The sequence below is a fragment of the Ictidomys tridecemlineatus genome, chromosome 16, assembly GCF_052094955.1.
Source record: "Ictidomys tridecemlineatus isolate mIctTri1 chromosome 16, mIctTri1.hap1, whole genome shotgun sequence".
Classification (NCBI taxonomy): Eukaryota; Metazoa; Chordata; class Mammalia; order Rodentia; family Sciuridae; genus Ictidomys; species Ictidomys tridecemlineatus.
The window spans coordinates 26,725,239-26,742,867 of NC_135492.1; the positions used below are offsets into that span (position 1 = coordinate 26,725,239).

General features: G+C 33.6%; 1 protein-coding gene across 1 annotated transcript in view; it reads right to left on the reverse strand.

The window, feature by feature from the left end:
* Positions 1-5,063: 5,063 nt before the first annotated feature.
* Positions 5,064-17,629, reverse strand: part of LOC144371271 (uncharacterized) — a 41,898-nt gene continuing 29,332 nt past the window's right edge. Inside the window, 2 exon segments of the mRNA XM_078033678.1 lie at positions 5,064-5,392; positions 5,395-6,460. Of these exon segments, the coding sequence (XP_077889804.1) occupies positions 5,064-5,392; positions 5,395-6,460 (1,395 nt within the window).

Consider the following 17,629-nt stretch of genomic DNA (forward strand, 5'->3'; position numbering starts at 1 on the left):
GGGTTGGATGTGCATGCATTTGAATCCAGGATTTTATATATATTTATATATAGTATAGATTTGATGTTGATCTACTGATGAAATATTTTCTACAGAAGGCATATATTTGCTTTAGTTAAAGTCTGAAATAGTAGACATATATTTTAAACCATCTGCAGCTACATATTGAAAAATAATAGTCTGGGGCTGGGGATGTGGCTCAAGCGGAAGCGTGCTGGCCTGGCATGCGTGCGACCCGGGTTCGATTCTCAGCACCACATACAAACAAAAATGTTGTATCCGCCGAGAACTAAAAAATAAATATTAAAAAATAAATTCATTTTCTCTCTCTCTCTTAAAAAAAAATAATAGTCAGCAGAAAATCATGTATGTGAAGCTAGCTCATTTCATGATTCTTTAGAACATGTAGATCTATAAGGCAAGATAGTCAGAGAAACAATAAAACTGAAACATTAATGAACTTGGGATGCCATTTAAAAATCTGAGGTGAATGATTGTTCATAGTCTGACTTCCATAACAAGACCCCTACAGCACAAATATTAAAAATCAAGAATAAATAAAGGGGATAGATTCAAACTAAATAGCTGCTTCTCAGCAAAAGAAACAATAATTGAAGAAAGAATCTACAGATTTTATACAAATCCTTACCACACATAATTCAGAAAAAGCACTAATGTCTAGGGTATATAAAGAACTGAAAATTTACAACCAATAAAAAAAAGAACTCAAAATTAACACAAACAACAACAACAACAAAAACCAATTAACAAATTGACTCACTAACTGAACAGACAACTTCATAGAAGAAATATAAGCCATCAACAAATATATGAAAAAACATTCCACCTATCTAGCAATTAGGAAAATATAAATCAAAATGACTTTAAAATTTTATCTCACTTCAATCAGAATGGCAATCATTAATAATACAGGCAACAATAAATGTTGGTGAGGTTGTGGGGAAAAAGGAACACTCACACATTGCTCATGAGATTGACTCCAAATTGGTGCAACCACCATGGAAAGCAGTATGGACACGCCTTGAAAAACCAGAATGGGAAGATCATTTGACCCAGCTATCCCTCTCTTCAGACTATACCTAAAGGAATTAAAAACAGCATACTACAGGGAAACAGCTGCACCAATGTTTATAGCGGCAGAATTCACAACAGATAAACAATAGAACCAACCTATGTTTCCTTCAACAGATGAATGGATAAATAAAATGTGAGATATATATATAACATTTCCCCCACCAATGGAATATTACTTAGCTTTAAAGATGAATGAAACTATGCCATTTGGTGGTACAAGAATAGAGTTGAAGAATATCATGCTAAGTGAAATAAGCCCCAACCACCCACACACACACAAACACAAAGGCCAAATGTTCTCTCCAATAAGTGTATGCTTATTCACAATGGGGGTGGGAAAGAATAGTTATTTAGATTAAGTATAGAGGAGTTCAGGGAGGGGAGGGAATATGGGGATAGAAATGATAGTAGAATGAAACAGACATTACATATAATACATAATATATAGAGATGCTAAAGCACTCAACAAGGGGGGGAGAGAATAAAAATTCAGTGGATTAGACAAAGTTGGATTTAAGAAAAGAAAAGGGAAATAGGAGTACAAATGACAGTAGAATGAATCATACACAACTTTTCAATGGTTATATATAAATACACCACCAGGGAAGGTCCACACCATGTACACCTCAAGAATTTTATGCTAACTAAAATGAGTTTTACACCATGTATAATATGTCAAAATTTGCTCTACTATCATGCATACCTAAAAAGAGTAATAAATTTTACAAATGATAAGGGATAATTTGTATACTGAGAAGGTTTGTGAGTAAAAAACTCTTCAATGAATGGTAATGTCATTAAGGTGAAATAAAAGTATAAAAGAGTACCTTGAGCCCATACAAATCAACAATGATAAATAGAGTTGCCCAAGTCAGTCTGTGCAACTATCATTTATCACAAATTTTTTTTGTTTACAACTCTTTTCTATTTGTTTTACAAGCAGCACAAGAACAATACTTACAAGTTGAGCAGAGAGGAAATATTACATAGCAGTGTTATGAATACTATAAATAGTGTTGTGTGCACTCAGAGAAAGCATTCTCAATTTCCTCCCTCGTGCAATAAAAAATCATGCAGTTGAAAGACACACTAGTTACTGATTAGATAACACATACATGTGTTTGTGACATTCAGTATGTGGGCAGCTGCTCAACTTGGCAGGTCAGATTAAATAGATAAGGAAGACACACTCATCACACAAGACAGTGTTTCTTTGAGTAATACTATGAAAGCAAGAGAGAAAGCAAAAGTGAAAGACAAAAGCAACTGTATTGCCAGACTAGGAAAACCCAACCACTGAACCTATGCACTGGGGAGTCCCAAAGAGCTTTTCAGGGTCCTGACTGGAAAGTGCTGGGCAGAGCATCCTCTCCACTGGTGAGAGTCTGAAGTCTTGTTCTAACTTTTATTGAAAGTGAGGCCAAATAAATATAAGTTAGAACAAAGAAAACTTCATTCCATCATCTTGCATGACCTGATGATCCCCTGAAGAACACCAAGTCCTCCCAAGAGCAGGTCAGATCCTAGAGGAGCGAGTGATAGCCTTGAGATGACTAAATAAATTAGGATTCCAATGAGTGAGCCACCTAGCCAGATGCATTGAGAAATCAGCATTCTTTATCTGTTTCATCAAGGACTTCAGACATTATTCAAACAAGAAAAGGGAAGATCTTTAGTATTTTCCTGTGATTTCTAGGACTGAATCTTCCCTCCTGGCCTTATAAAGAGTTTAAACCCTCATATGTAAAATGAAGCCAGTTTTCTGCATTAAATAATGTGGAGATAAGCATGAAACCTAGAGATTTACCCTTTGGAATAAAGAATTTTGTGAATATTATTCTCCTAGAACTTATCATTATATTTCAATAGTTATTTTCCCAAATAAAGTTAAATGAAATGTTGGTGGGTGGTGTTTTGTTGACCCAAAAGGCTCACATATGAAGAGAATATTCTATTTTTACTTTTTGAACAGGACTTGTAGATGAGTCTAATGTTTATTTCAATCAAAATTTGTTTCTCTCTCTGTGGTGTCATGGGCTCTTGGAGCTATAAGATCTGAGGAGGGACATGGTTAGTTTATAGGATCTTATAATTACTGGGTTGCAGAGGGTTCTGGGAGACCATGACACATACTATCTATGATATAATCCAATAAGTATAACAAACATTATATTCTGAATTACTAAGAAGAACCAAAGGGTCTACAAAATCAAAATACATAATGAAATAAAGAATGTGCGGGCATAAATGCTCCTACAGAATGTCTTTATCTTTTTACAGTCATGGTTTTACATGTTTCTAGTTAAATTTTCTACTAGGTATTCAAAACTAAAGAGGTGGTCCCAAATTGTGATGTTTTTCCTACACTAGAGGTGAGCATAGTCACCTCAGTGATGAACGTCATAGAATTCATGAGGAACTGCATGGTTTCTTCAGTTCAAGAGTCAGGATGGGCCTATGGACCATGTGGATTCCCCAGGAAACATTAAGACTATTTCCCCCTTCAGCAATCCTCCTTTATTGCCTGAATACGCACTATGCACATTGGCTCTTAGTCTCTTGGGTCTTTCTCCTCTCCCTGATTGGGAGCTTGTATAACTCTCCAGAGTTGTAGATCCCTTAGGGAGTACTGCTACTCTATAAGGTGAAATGTTAAACTCATAATTCAAACTAGGGATATCTGGGAATTATTTTAGTATCTCTAGGTCCTTCCTATAACTCTCTTAATTTTCCCATAATTACAAACAAGAGAGTATATAATTTACATGAATAATATTCTCCAAATAATACTTGATTAAACATATGAAATAATTAATGGAGACTTTATAGCATTATTTACCCAACAGAATGTTTTACTATTGCATCGATCCATTAGCAAAGTGAATCGTGGGAGATGTGTGACCTAATAACATCATTAAATGCATGACAAGGTTTACATTAAGAAATTCACACTTTATTTAGCAACAAATTGCATCTGTAATGAAATATAAGTAAAAATGCTCTGTAAAACTGGCATGGCGAACCATGCTGTGACCCTAGGGATGTGAGAAGTTTGCAAGTTCAAAGTCAGGCTCCATAATTAGTGAGGTCCTATGCAACAGAGCAAACCCTATCTCTAAATAAAAAAGAAAAAAAATCAGAGGATGTGGTTTACTGATTAAGTGCCCCTAAGTTTAAAGGGCTCTGAAAATTTTAAATTTTAAATTTCATATAAATCTTAAGAAACTTCTGAAATAATCAACTCTGAGAATTATTATTTCTCCAGTTGTGAAAAATGAGACTCTTTAGTAATTGTTGATTTATACTAAAATTATATCCTTTTAGGGATGCACAGTTCTATACTTGTATTTCCTTATTTCTACAATATCAGCTAAAGATTCTAGAAAATTTTCAGCAAATGTCAAAAGCAATTACCCATTTTCTACATTTAAATGATTTTTTCCCCTCCTAGGTCCCAAATACTTCAAGGGATGGGCTATAGATATGAAACTTACTACAATCTTTATATTTGTCAAGGCGTTTTTGTAAATATTTTGCTGTTATCTAAGGTACACACTTTAGACAAATGCTACTCCACATTAGCTACAGATATGAGGTCAGTAATTAAAAAATGTTGAAAATTTGAATACATTCTTAGACACAATCTTTGGGTTTCTATATGCTATAAATCTTCCAGTGTATTAAAAATGTTGGATTAATGGCCAAAAGCTTTACAAAAATTTTTCCACATGTCCTCAAACTCGTATGAATTCTGAGGTGCTGAGTAGGGTGTGAACAATTATTGGAGACTCTGTCACCTATTTTATATTTATATGATTTCTGTGCTATCATATCTCTGGTGTGAAACAGTATTGAACTACTGTGAAATAGGGTTAATTTATCCTTAAAGACACTGATGCAATGTTTTCATTGTAAAACTTTTCTCCAGTATAAAATCTATAATGTTTAGTAATATGTGATCTTCAATATTAAAAGCTTTGCCATTCTTCACATTTATAGGACTTCTCTCTAGTATGGGTTCTCTGGTGTCGAGTAAGTGATGATTGTTGATTAAAATCTTTGCCACATTCTCTACATTTGTAGGGCTTCTCTCCAGTGTGGATTCTCAGGTGCTTAGTAAGTAATATTTTTTGATTAAAACTTTTGCCACATTCTTTACATTTGTAGGGCTTCTCTCCAGTGTGGATTCGCTGGTGCTGAGTAAGTGATGATATGTGATTAAAACTCTTGCCACACTCTTTACACTTGTAGGGCTTCTCTCCAGTGTGGATTCGCTGGTGCTGTGTAAGTGATGATTTTTACTGAAACTCTTGCCACACACTGTACATTTGTAGGGCTTCTCTCCAGTATGAATTGTGTTGTGGTAATGGAGATGTGATTTTGTATTAAAACTTTTTCCACACACTTTACATTTGTAGGGCTTCTCTCCAGTGTGGATTCTCAGGTGCCGAGTAAGTACTATTTTATGATGAAAACTTTTGCCACATTCTTTACATTCATAGGGCTTCTCTCCAGTGTGGATTCGCTGGTGCTGAGTAAGTGATGATTTTTGACTGAAACTCTTGCCACACACTGTACATTTGTAGGGCTTCTCTCCAGTGTGAATCCTGTTGTGGCAATAGAGAATTGAGTTTGTATTAAAACTTTTGCCACACACTTTACATTTGTAGGGCTTCTCTCCAGTGTGGATTCGCTGGTGCTGAGTAAGTGATGATATGTGATTAAAACTCTTGCCACACTCTTTACACTTGTAGGGCTTCTCTCCAGTGTGGATTCGCTGGTGCTGTGTAAGTGATGATTTTTTACTGAAACTCTTGCCACACACTGTACATTTGTAGGGCTTCTCTCCAGTATGAATTGTGTTGTGGTAATGGAGATGTGATTTTGTATTAAAACTTTTTCCACACACTTTACATTTGTAGGGCTTCTCTCCAGTGTGGATTCTCAGGTGCCGAGTAAGTACTATTTTATGATGAAAACTTTTGCCACATTCTTTACATTCATAGGGCTTCTCTCCAGTGTGGATTTGCTGGTGCTGAGTAAGTGATGATTTTTGACTGAAACTCTTGCCACACACTGTACATTTGTAGGGCTTCTCTCCAGTGTGAATCCTGTTGTGGCAATAGAGAATTGAGTTTGTATTAAAACTTTTGCCACACACTTTACATTTGTAGGGCTTCTCTCCAGTGTGAATTCGCTCGTGCTGAGTAAGTGATGATATGTGATTAAACCTCTTGCCACATATTTTACATTTGTAGGGCTTCTCTCTCGTATGAATCCTGTTGTGGCAATAGAGATGTGAGATGCTATTAAAAGCTTTGCCACATTCTTTACACTTGTAGGGCTTCTCTCCAGTGTGGATTCGCTGGTGATGTGTAAGTGATGATTTTTGACTGAAACTTTTGCCACACAATTTACATTTGTAAGGCTTCTCTCCAGTATGAATCCTGTTGTGGCGATCAAGATGCGAGTTTATATTAAAACTTTTGCCACACATTTTACATTTGAAGGGCTTCTCTCCAGTATGAATTCTCTGGTAATTTTTAAGGCTTGATTTTTGACTGAAACCTTTGCAAAATTGTTTACATATGTAGGGCATAACTCCAGGGTGTGTCCACTGGTGACAAATAAGATTGGAGCTTTTATTAGAAGTTTTGTCACATTTTTTGAATTTGCATGGCATGTCTCCTGTATGAACACTGTGATGTTGAGTAAGGTTTTTACGTGTGTTGCATTCTTCACATTGGTAGGTCTTCTCTGCAGATTAAATATTTTGGTGTTGAGTAAGGGTTGAAAACCTTTTTAAGTCTTTCCCAAACTTTTTACATTTACAGTATAAATCCTCTGATACTAAACAAGTTGTAACTTTTCACTAAAAGTTTTTTCACATTCTTAAATTTGTAGAATTTATCACTGTCATACTATCTGCTGTGTTTAAAAAAATATATCAAAGCATTTGCCTGCTCAATATCTTCTATACTTATCGGGCTCTCTTTCTCTATAAATTCTCTTGTATTAAGCAAACTCTGCACTGTGGTAAACAGCCCTTTCACATATCTTACACTTGCAGGTTTTGTCTTGGCTAAGAATATTTTAATGAATACTAGTTTTTGATCACTAAAGCAAGACTTTCCTACATTTTTCATCTTGGTAAATTTTCTTTAGAAAAGAACTAGGATTTCTTTATATTCATAATTTTTATCACCAATGTAAATATACTGGTCATACTCAGGGTAGAGACATTGCTTAATGTGTTACTTCTAGCATTATCTATATAGTGCACTTTCCAGAAATCTGTATCAGAATTGTCATTGAGCAATAGTGGGGAATTCGAAATTTTTCTACAATTTTCAATATTTTGTCCATTTGGGCATTAGGAGAAATTCATCTTTTGTTTCAGAAAAATGAATATTTTATAAAGAAACTCCCAAAAGGTTCACTTTTAGAAGTATCTTTTCTGTGCACATGTTTGACTGGAATTTTAACTCAGTGCTACTTTTATAATTGGCCAAGTTAAAAACTGATGCATGGATTTGATTTCAAATTTTCCACATTGTCTTTCAGTTTAAAAATGGCTATGGATTTATTCTTAAAATACATATAAAACTCCTCAAAATAATTGGAATACATTGAATTTTTGTTTCAGGTATTAATTTTCTCTGGTGTATTTTGACCATAAAATTTTTATCATAAATAGGGACTACTGATTGATTTTGTCTATTATAATACAATTTTTGAACTTTATTCTCACCTATATTTTCCCATTGTTTTCGTGGTTGTATATAGTCAAAGTCACACTTTCCGTATCTTCCCTCTCTCTCTTTTATTCCCTCCTCTGGTAAAATTTGCTGAGGATGATGAGAAGTCATGGCTGTAATAAATAAAAATAATAAACATGTTTACTTAGTGTACTGGGCTGAGTATATTTTGCAAACCTAAGAAATCACAGCAAAAAATAACTTCAGCAGCAGAGTGGATTATTAAATCCAAGTCCATCATTACTGTAGAAATATATAAATCAAATAAAAATACACACAGGAAAATTACTTTGAAGATTTTCCTAATCATCTTTGTGTTCACAGTATCCAAGATGAGTACATTATTATGGAGAGTAATATAGCAGAAAAAAATACAATGTGTTACACAAAGATTTTTTCCTTTAGAATATATTTTAAAAATCTACCAACTTACTTCTGTTTCATTAGAGATAAAAATATGAAACATGTAAATATTTGGTGACTGTTCAAAAAGGGGTTCCTGCTTACCAACAGAAAAAAATATCATGGCTAAATCAACTGTAAGCAAAGTTATGAATCACTCAAAGGAAATAGTTAATTATCATTTAAAACAAGTTTACTGAACTAAACCAACACACAAAAAACAGAATAAAAATTAGTCAAGAATTGTTGACAGTAATAAGCAGAAAATGTATGTTTAAAGACTTTCTTTAGAAAACGTCTGAAAGAGTCAGGGGTGGTTGTACATAGCAACATAGGAGGTTGAGCTAGAGCATCAAAATTTGAAGGCCAAAGTAAAAAATGCAAAGTGCTAAATCGCCCTTTATTTCTCTTTCCAGTACTAATAAACACATCTCAGAAAATAGAAAATATGAAACATCCAAGCAGCTCAGTTTTCTCCAAGTTGTAAAGACTCAAAGTAGGTTTTAATCCAAGTTTAAAAACTCAGAATACTGAAAGCATTCAATAGAAAAAGATGGGTCACCTAGAAATGTGTAACTATATAATTGTGAAATCCTTACTCGAATCCTCACAACACATGAAAAAATTCGAGTCTATCTATATTCAAGGGATAAAAGAATAAAATTATCAACCAAAAAATTATATTTACAGCTACTACCTTTCAAAAGAGAAGGAAAATGAATACTTTAAACATATAAAAGTAAACACACTATTCATCAACACTGGATCTGTTCTCCAAAATGTACTAAAGGTAATCCTTCATAATAAAATGTAAGTGCACAGCATCATAAGTCATATAAAATTTTAAAGATTTCTTGGCAAAAACAATTCTATTTTATTGTAATGATGGGTCCCCAAACATGTAATTTTTCAATAGAATTTGAAAGAAAAAAGCATAACAACAATACTGTTAATAGGCATATATAACTGTGACAATAATATAATTTTAAAAGGTCACATAAATGTATTCAGTTTTTTAATAAAGTGAAGTCAAGTTCATACTCATACAAAGTATGAGGAGGAGATTCTTCACTTTTAGAGTTTTTGCTGACAAATGCAAGATTACAAAATTCTGATCAAAACAAAACTTGGATATCTGAATTAACTCTAAATATTGCAACTGTACATTGTCTACAGGATACTCTAAATCTAATAACACACACATAATGAAAGCAAAAGGATATAATAATGACACATACAAAAGTGATCAAACAAAACTGGGCTGTCTAAATTATAGTACACAAAACATAGTTTAAGACACTTATAGGATATAGAAGACATTTTAAATTAAAAATAACTTTGAAAAGAGGCAAAGAGAGAAAAGGACCCTATCCCTAGGTTCTGAATTAAGAGTAAATACATTCGCTATGTACTTAATACTTCCCAAAAACACAAAGAAATCACCGAGAGGGTTTAATGAAAACAAAGAATCACTGAAATACTAAGAGACATCAATCCCCACTTACTGAAAAGGGAAATAAAGTCAAGCCAAATGGTAATCACAAAGCATAAGACTTTGAAAATATTTTGAATCTACTATAGACTTAGAGAATCCCTGTTCTTAATCACAAGTGGGATATTATGCTGGCTAGATCAATTTTATATATTAAAACAAAGGTTAATAAATATTTAAGTGATAGTTATTTTGTAACCAACATGGAATAAATATTTGAAGTTAAAAGTGGTAGGGATTTTCAAAAATCCCTAAATATGTGTCACTTGATGGAACAACCTTTTGTATGCTGTTGTTCAAATTTGAAAGATTAAATTTAAAGATGTTTACACTACTTAAAGTTAACTAGAGGCTCCATGTAGTATTTATCAACCTCCCATAGTTAATTTTTTTGCAGACAAATCAATCCTTTAAATTGTATGAATATCCCCCAAAATACAAATAAGACTATTTTCCTGCTAAAAAAATATATATTAAAACTTACAGCATTCATTTGTAAATGCAAACATGGAGTCAGGTAGACAGAGTTCTCAGTGAGTGTGGCAATAATCCCTCACATCAATAACAAATTAAAAACATTGCACACCAGTGTTGTTACATTGTTATTCAACAGAGCCATCATGGGGAACGTAAACTAAATATCCCTTGAAAAGAACAATGAGCCATATAGAAATATAGAAACTACAGAACTTTAAAGTCAAAGAATTTATTCTAATTATATATTTTACAAAATGTATGTACACTAGGTTAACTGAAATGTCACAGAAAGAATACTGCAGAATTTTATAAACTTGACATCTGTAAACTAAAAGAAGCTTTCTGAACAAAAGAGAATAGATTTGTGATGAGGAGATAGAAATGAGTTCTTGCTTCCTAGGCATTGTGGTATTTTTTTTTTGAGATGTAAACTTTGTAGAGATATATTGCATAACATTTTGAATTAATGTTACTGAACTGTATATTTACAATTTTGAGACAGTAAGTTTTACTTTGTGGTTTTGATTACACTGAAAATTAAAAGATAAAGAGAATTGCAACATTTCTCAAAGCTACATTTAAAATAATGTGGTCTTTATCCTATAAATAAGAACAAGCTCATCAATATACAAATGATGAGCATGCATGTAATCTCAGGTACTAGGAAGTCTGAGGCAGGCGAATTGCAAATTAAAGACATCCTCAATAACTTAATGAGAACCTCTCTCCAAATATGAGTGAAAAGGAGCTCGGGATATAATTCCACATGAGAGTATCACAGCCATCAATCCCCAATAGAATTACACATAGAAAATTTCAATTTCCACGTACATGAGCAGAATGAAAAGCCAATCAAGATAAAATACAACAGTCATGGACAAAAGAGGCTTAATATTTATACAAGCAAAAGCACATATAATATTTTTGGCAATACAAACAAGAATCAGAGATATCTTAGTTTGTGAAGCAATTAACTGATATGAGGAAACCCAGTCTATAACATGGAACCTACTGTACACAATTTAAAAAAAGAGAAAAAAACAACTAAATTGTACATATCCACAGATGTATTATTTTACAAATCCTCTCACTCAAATTAAACTTACACCATCTCTCAAAAAAGCAGTCTTTGTCCAACTTGACCTTCATTCCATGGCAGATATTTCACAGAAAATCCATTACGCATATCAGAAAGAACACTGATAAAAAAATTTTAATGAAAAAATGTACAAAGAAGATAAGAGAAACTGACTTATTATAGTAATGTATTACAATGTGTGGACCTAGATGTTTACAGAAATGTGCAAAACTTTTATGAAAATAATGGAAGCAGGGCTGGAGTTGTAGAGTAGTGTTAGAGAGCTTGCCTAGCTTGTGTGAGGCCCTGGGTTCAATTCTCAGCACCATATATGGATAAATAGGAAATTCACTAACAACTAAAAATATTTTTTTTAAATTATGGAAGAGGTGTCAAATAATATTGACACAAGGCAAGGGGAGTGTTTTGTTGTTAATTTGAATGTATGGAGGAAAAGCAGGATACTACATAATTTTAAAGCACAAAACACAGGACACGTTTTTCTATAATAACGAGTAAGAATTCAAAGCTTCTCAAAAATATTTTCTGCTGAATAATGTCTCAATGAAACTTTTCAAATTTAGGCTTCCTCTTTTACCTCAACTATGTCCTGTGCAATATGTGGGCCACAGTATTTGACATCAGTGCATTCCTCTAAGTCAACCATATGTCAAGTAAAAGACATATATCATGACACCAAAGGAAAACATTAAGGGTGAAAATAAACATCATTAACATTATCTTGTCATTACCAAGAACTACCCCATCTTCTTTATTGAAAGCAAAAATCTGCCACACATTCTTGTGGAGAAGTTCCCAAAGATATACTTCAAGTGAAGAAAACTAAAAAATGATAATTAGGAATTTTGAAGAAAAGTTATGCTCACCCACAAAGACTAGGTTGTTGTAGTTCTCCAACATCACTTCTCTATATAAATTCTGCTGGGCAGGATCCAGGCATTCCCATTCCTCCTTAGAGAAATCAATAGACACATCTCCGAATGTCAATGGTTCCTGAAATAAAAATTGTTAGATCAATAGAACATGGACCAAACCTTTATTCAGTTTTTAATATGAATTAAGAGTTAGTAGAACTGACTGTCATTTAAGAGAGTGACTTTAATTATGTAATAAGATATTTCGCATTATCTAATTCAGAGGAAAATACATAAGTCCAAAAAGTATATATATATATATATTCTATATCAAAGTGAAGATAAGGATATATATATACCATAATCCAAGCACTGAATAAAAGATCAACTCCTAACTTTTCTGCCATCAGTGAATGTGAAATTTGGCAGAAATTCCAGATGCAGATTAGACTTCTCAGAGATATTCTCAGAAGGTGATTGTGCAAAAGGTAGATAAAAAGAATAGAAAAAAGCTTGTGAAAACAGTCTGGTTCCTATTCTCTTTGCTTACTATCCATGAGATAGATTGAGATCCCCAATACAATTAGTTTCTATTATCATCCATGAAACATTCCCAATGTGTAAAATATTCATAAAATATTAATGTTTGGAGACATGTAAAGTGACACTTCCACCTTGAAAAAAGACAAACTTGAATTATTTCAAGTTCTATAAGCAGTTCAACGAGTGAATCCATTTGGTACAATAGAATGAACAATGGTTTACAAAAGACTTCAAGGAGGAGATTAAAAAATTCTTAGAGGTAAACAAGAACATAGACACAACATATCAAAATCACTTGGACACTATGAAAGCAGTACTAAGAGTAAACTTCATTGCACAGAGTTCATTCCTTAAAAGAATAAAGTCAATAATTGATCTCATACTTCATCTCAAAGCCCTAGAAGAACAAATCAACAACAAAAGCAGTAGAAGGCAAGAAATAATTAAAATTAGAACTGAAATTGAATTAAAAGAAACAATTAAACCTTGACAAAAAGTTGGTTCTCTGACAGACCCCTAGCTATGCTAATGAAAAGAAGGAGAGAGAAAATTCAAATTACCAGCATACATAATAAAAAGGTATTATCCCAACAGACACCTCAGGAATAGAGAGGATATTTAGAAATTATCTTGAAAATGTATACCCTAGTAAAATAGAAGACATTGAAGGCATCAACAAATTACTTAAGTCATATGATATGCCCAGATTAAATCAGGAAGACATAAACAATTTAAACACACCAATGTTAAATGATAAAATACAAAATGCCATCAGAAGCTTATCAACCAAAAAAAGCCCAGGCCCAGATGGATACACTGCAGAGTTAAACAAGACCTTTAAAAAAGAAATTCAAAATACCAATATTTTTCAATTTATTACACAAAATACAGAAAGCAGCATCACTTCCAAACTCATTCAATGAGGCCAATATCACCCTGATCCCCAAACCAGGCAGGGACAAATGAAAGAAAGAAAACTTCAGGCCAATATCTCGAATGAACATAGATGCAAAAAGTCTGAATATAATTCTGCCAAATTAAATACAAAAACATATTAAAAAGCTCGTGCACCAAGATCAAATGGGGTTTGTCCAGGAATATAGGGTTGGTTCAACATATAGAAATCAATAAAGGTAATTCATCACATCAATAGACTTAAAATTAAGAATCATATCATCATCTCAAGAGACACAGAAAAGCCATTTGAAAAAATACAGCACCCTTTCATGTTCAAAAAATTATAAAAACTTTAGATAACAGGAACATACCTCAACATCATACTGGCTCTCTACATTAAGCCTAAGTACAACATCATTCTAAAGGGAAAAAAACTAAAGGGATTTCCTCTAAAAACTGGAACAAGACAGGGGTGCTCTCTCTCACCATTTCTATTCAACATATTTCTTGAAACACTGGCCATAGCAATTAGACAGATAAAAGAAATTAAAGGAATAACTACAGGAAAAGAACTTAAATTAGCACTATTTGCTGAAAATACAATTCTATACCTAGAAGACCCCAAGAGCACCACCAGAAAACTTCTAGAACTAAAAATGAATTCAGCAAAGCAGCAGGATATAAAATTAAAACACATTTAAAAAAGGCATTTCTGTATATCAGTGGCAAAGCCTCAAGGAGGAAATAAAAAAAACCAACCCCATTTACAGTAACTTCAAAAAAGACAACATTAGATACTTGGGAAACAACTTAATGAAAGAGGTGAAAGATCTATACAAGGAAACCAACAGAACCCTAAAGAAAGAAATCAATGAAGACCTTAGAAGATGAAAATATCTACCTTCCTCTTGCATAGGCAGAATAAATATTATGAAAACGACCATACAACCAAAAGCACTATACTGATTGAATGCAATTATGAACAAAATCCCAATGACATTTCTCATAGAAATAGAAAAAGCAATCATGAAATTCATCTGGAAAAATAAGAAGCCCAGAATGGCTAAAGCAGTTATAAGCAGGAAAAGCAAAGCAGTTGGTATCACTATACCAGACCTTAAACTATACTACAGAGCAATAGTAACAAAAACAGCATGGTATTGGCACTAAAACAGGCCAGTATACCAATGGTACAGAATAGAGGACACATAGACTAACTCACAAAATTACAATTATCTTATATTAGACAAAGGTGTCAAGAACATGCATTGGAGAAAAGATAGCCTCTTCAACAAACGGTTCTGGAAAAACTGGAAATTCATTTTCAAAAAATAAAATTAAAACCCCATCTCTCACCATGCACAAAACTTAACTCAAAAGAAATCAAGGACCTACAATTTAAACCAGAGACTCTGCATCTAATAGATTAAAAAGTAGGCCATAATCTTCATCACATGGGGCTAGGTCACCACAACTTCATTAATAAGATGCCTATAGCACAAGAATTAAAACCAAGAATCAACAAATGGGATGGATTCAAATTAAAAAGTTTCTTCTCAGAAAAAAATCTGAGGTGAACAGAGAGCCTACATCCTGGGAGTAGATTTTTACTCCTCATACACAAGAGAGAGAACCAATATCTAGTATATAAAGAACTCAAAATGCTAAGCACCAAAACACCCAATAATCCAACCAACAAATTGGCCAAGGATCTGAACAGACACTTCTCAGAAAAGGATGTAGAATCAATCAACAAATATTTTAAAAAATGTTCATCATCTCTTGCAAGTAGAGAAATGCAAATCAAACCCACTCTAAGATATCATCTCACTCCAGTCAGAATGGCAGCTATCATAAAGACAAACAACTAGTGTTGGCAAGGTTGTGGGGGAAATGGCACACTCATACACTGCTGGTGGGAGTGTAAATTGGTGGAAACAACATGGAAAACTGTATAGAGATTCCTTGGAAATCTGGGAATGAAAAAAATGATTTCACCCAGCTATTCCTCTTCTCGGAAGATAATCAGAAATTATTTTGAATTCTTATACTCCAATAAAATAGAAGATAGTGAAGGCATCGATAAATTTCTTAAGTCATATAATCTGCCCAGATTGAGTCAGGAGGATATAGACAACCTAAACAGACCAATATCAACTGAGGAAATAGAAGAAACCATCAAAAGATTACCATCTAAGAAAATCCCAGGACCGGATGTGTATACAGCAGAGTTTTACAAAACCTTTAAAGAGGAACTAATACCAATACTTTTCAAGCTATTTCAGGAAATAGAAAAAGAGGGAGAACTTCCAAATTCATTCTACAAGGCCAACATCATGCTGATTCCGAAACCAGAGACACTTCAAAGAAAGAAAACTACAGACCAATATCTCTAATGAACCTAGATGCAAAAATCCTCCATAAAATTCTGGCGAATAGGATACAAAAACATGTCAAAAAAATTGTGCACCATGATCAAGTAGGATTCATCCCTGGTATGCAAGGCTGGTTCAATATACGGAAATCGATAAATGTTATTCACCACATCAATAGACTTAAAAATAAGAACCATATGATCATCTCGATAGATGTGGAAAAAGCATTTGACAAAGTACAGCATCCCTTTATGTTCAAAACTCTCGAAAAACTAGGGATAACAGGAACATACCTCAACATTATAAAAGCAATGTATGCCAAGCCTCAGGCTAGCATCATTCTGAATAGAGAAGTATTGAAGGCATTCCCTCTAAAATCTAGAACAAGACAGGGATGCTCTCTCTCACCATTTCTGTTAAACATACTTCTCGAAACACTGGCCAGAGCAATTAGACAGATGAAAGAAATTAAAGGCATAAAAATAGGAAAAGAAGAACTTAAATTATCACTATTTGCAGATGATCCTATACCTAGCAGACCCAAAAGTGTCTACAAAGAAACTACTAGAGCTAATAAATGAATTCAGCAAAGTGGCAGGATATAAAATCAACATGCATAAATCAAAGGCATCCCTGTATATCAGCGACAAATCCTCTGAAATGGAAATGAGGACAACCACTCCATTCACAATATCCTCAAAAATAATAAAATACTTGGGCATCAACCTAACAAAAGACGTGAAAGACTTATACAATGTAAACTACAGAACCCTAAAGAGAAAAATTGAAGAAGATCTTAGAGGATGAAAAAATATACCCTGTTAATGAATAGGCAGAACTAATATCATCAAAATGGCGATATTACCAAAAGTTCTCTATAGGTTTAATGCAATGCCAATCAAAATCCCAATGGCATTTCTTGTAGAAATAGAGAAAGCAATCATGAAATTCATATGGACGAATAAAAGACCCAGAATAGAAAAAACAATGCTAAGCAGAAAGTGTGAATCAGGTGGTATAGCGATACCAGACTTCAAACTATACTACAGACCAATAGTAACAAAAACAGCATGGTACTGGTACCAAAACAGGTGGGTGGACCAATGGTACAGAATAGAGGACACAGAAACCAACCCACAAAACTACAACTTTCTTATATTTGATAAAGGGGCTAAAAGCATGCAATGGAGGAAGGATAGCATCTTCAACAAATGGTACTGGGAAAACTGGAAATCCATATGCAACAAAATGAAACTGAAGTCCCTTTCTCTCACCATGCACAAAAGTTAACTCAAAATGGATCAAGGTGCTTCATATCAAATCAGAGACACAGCATCTGATAGAAGAAAAAATTGGCTACGACCTACATACTGTGGGGTCGGGCTCCAAATTCCTCAATAGGACACTCATAGCAAAAGAGTTAACATCTAGAATCAACAAATGGGACACAAACTAAAAAGTTTTTTCTCAGCAAGAGAAACAATAAGAGAGGTAAATAGGGAGCCTACATCATGGGAACAAATCTTTACTCCTCACACTTCAGATAGAGCCCTAATATCCAGAGTATATAAAGAACTCAAAAAATTAGACAATGAGATAACAAATAACCCAATCAACAAATGGGCCAAGGACCTAAA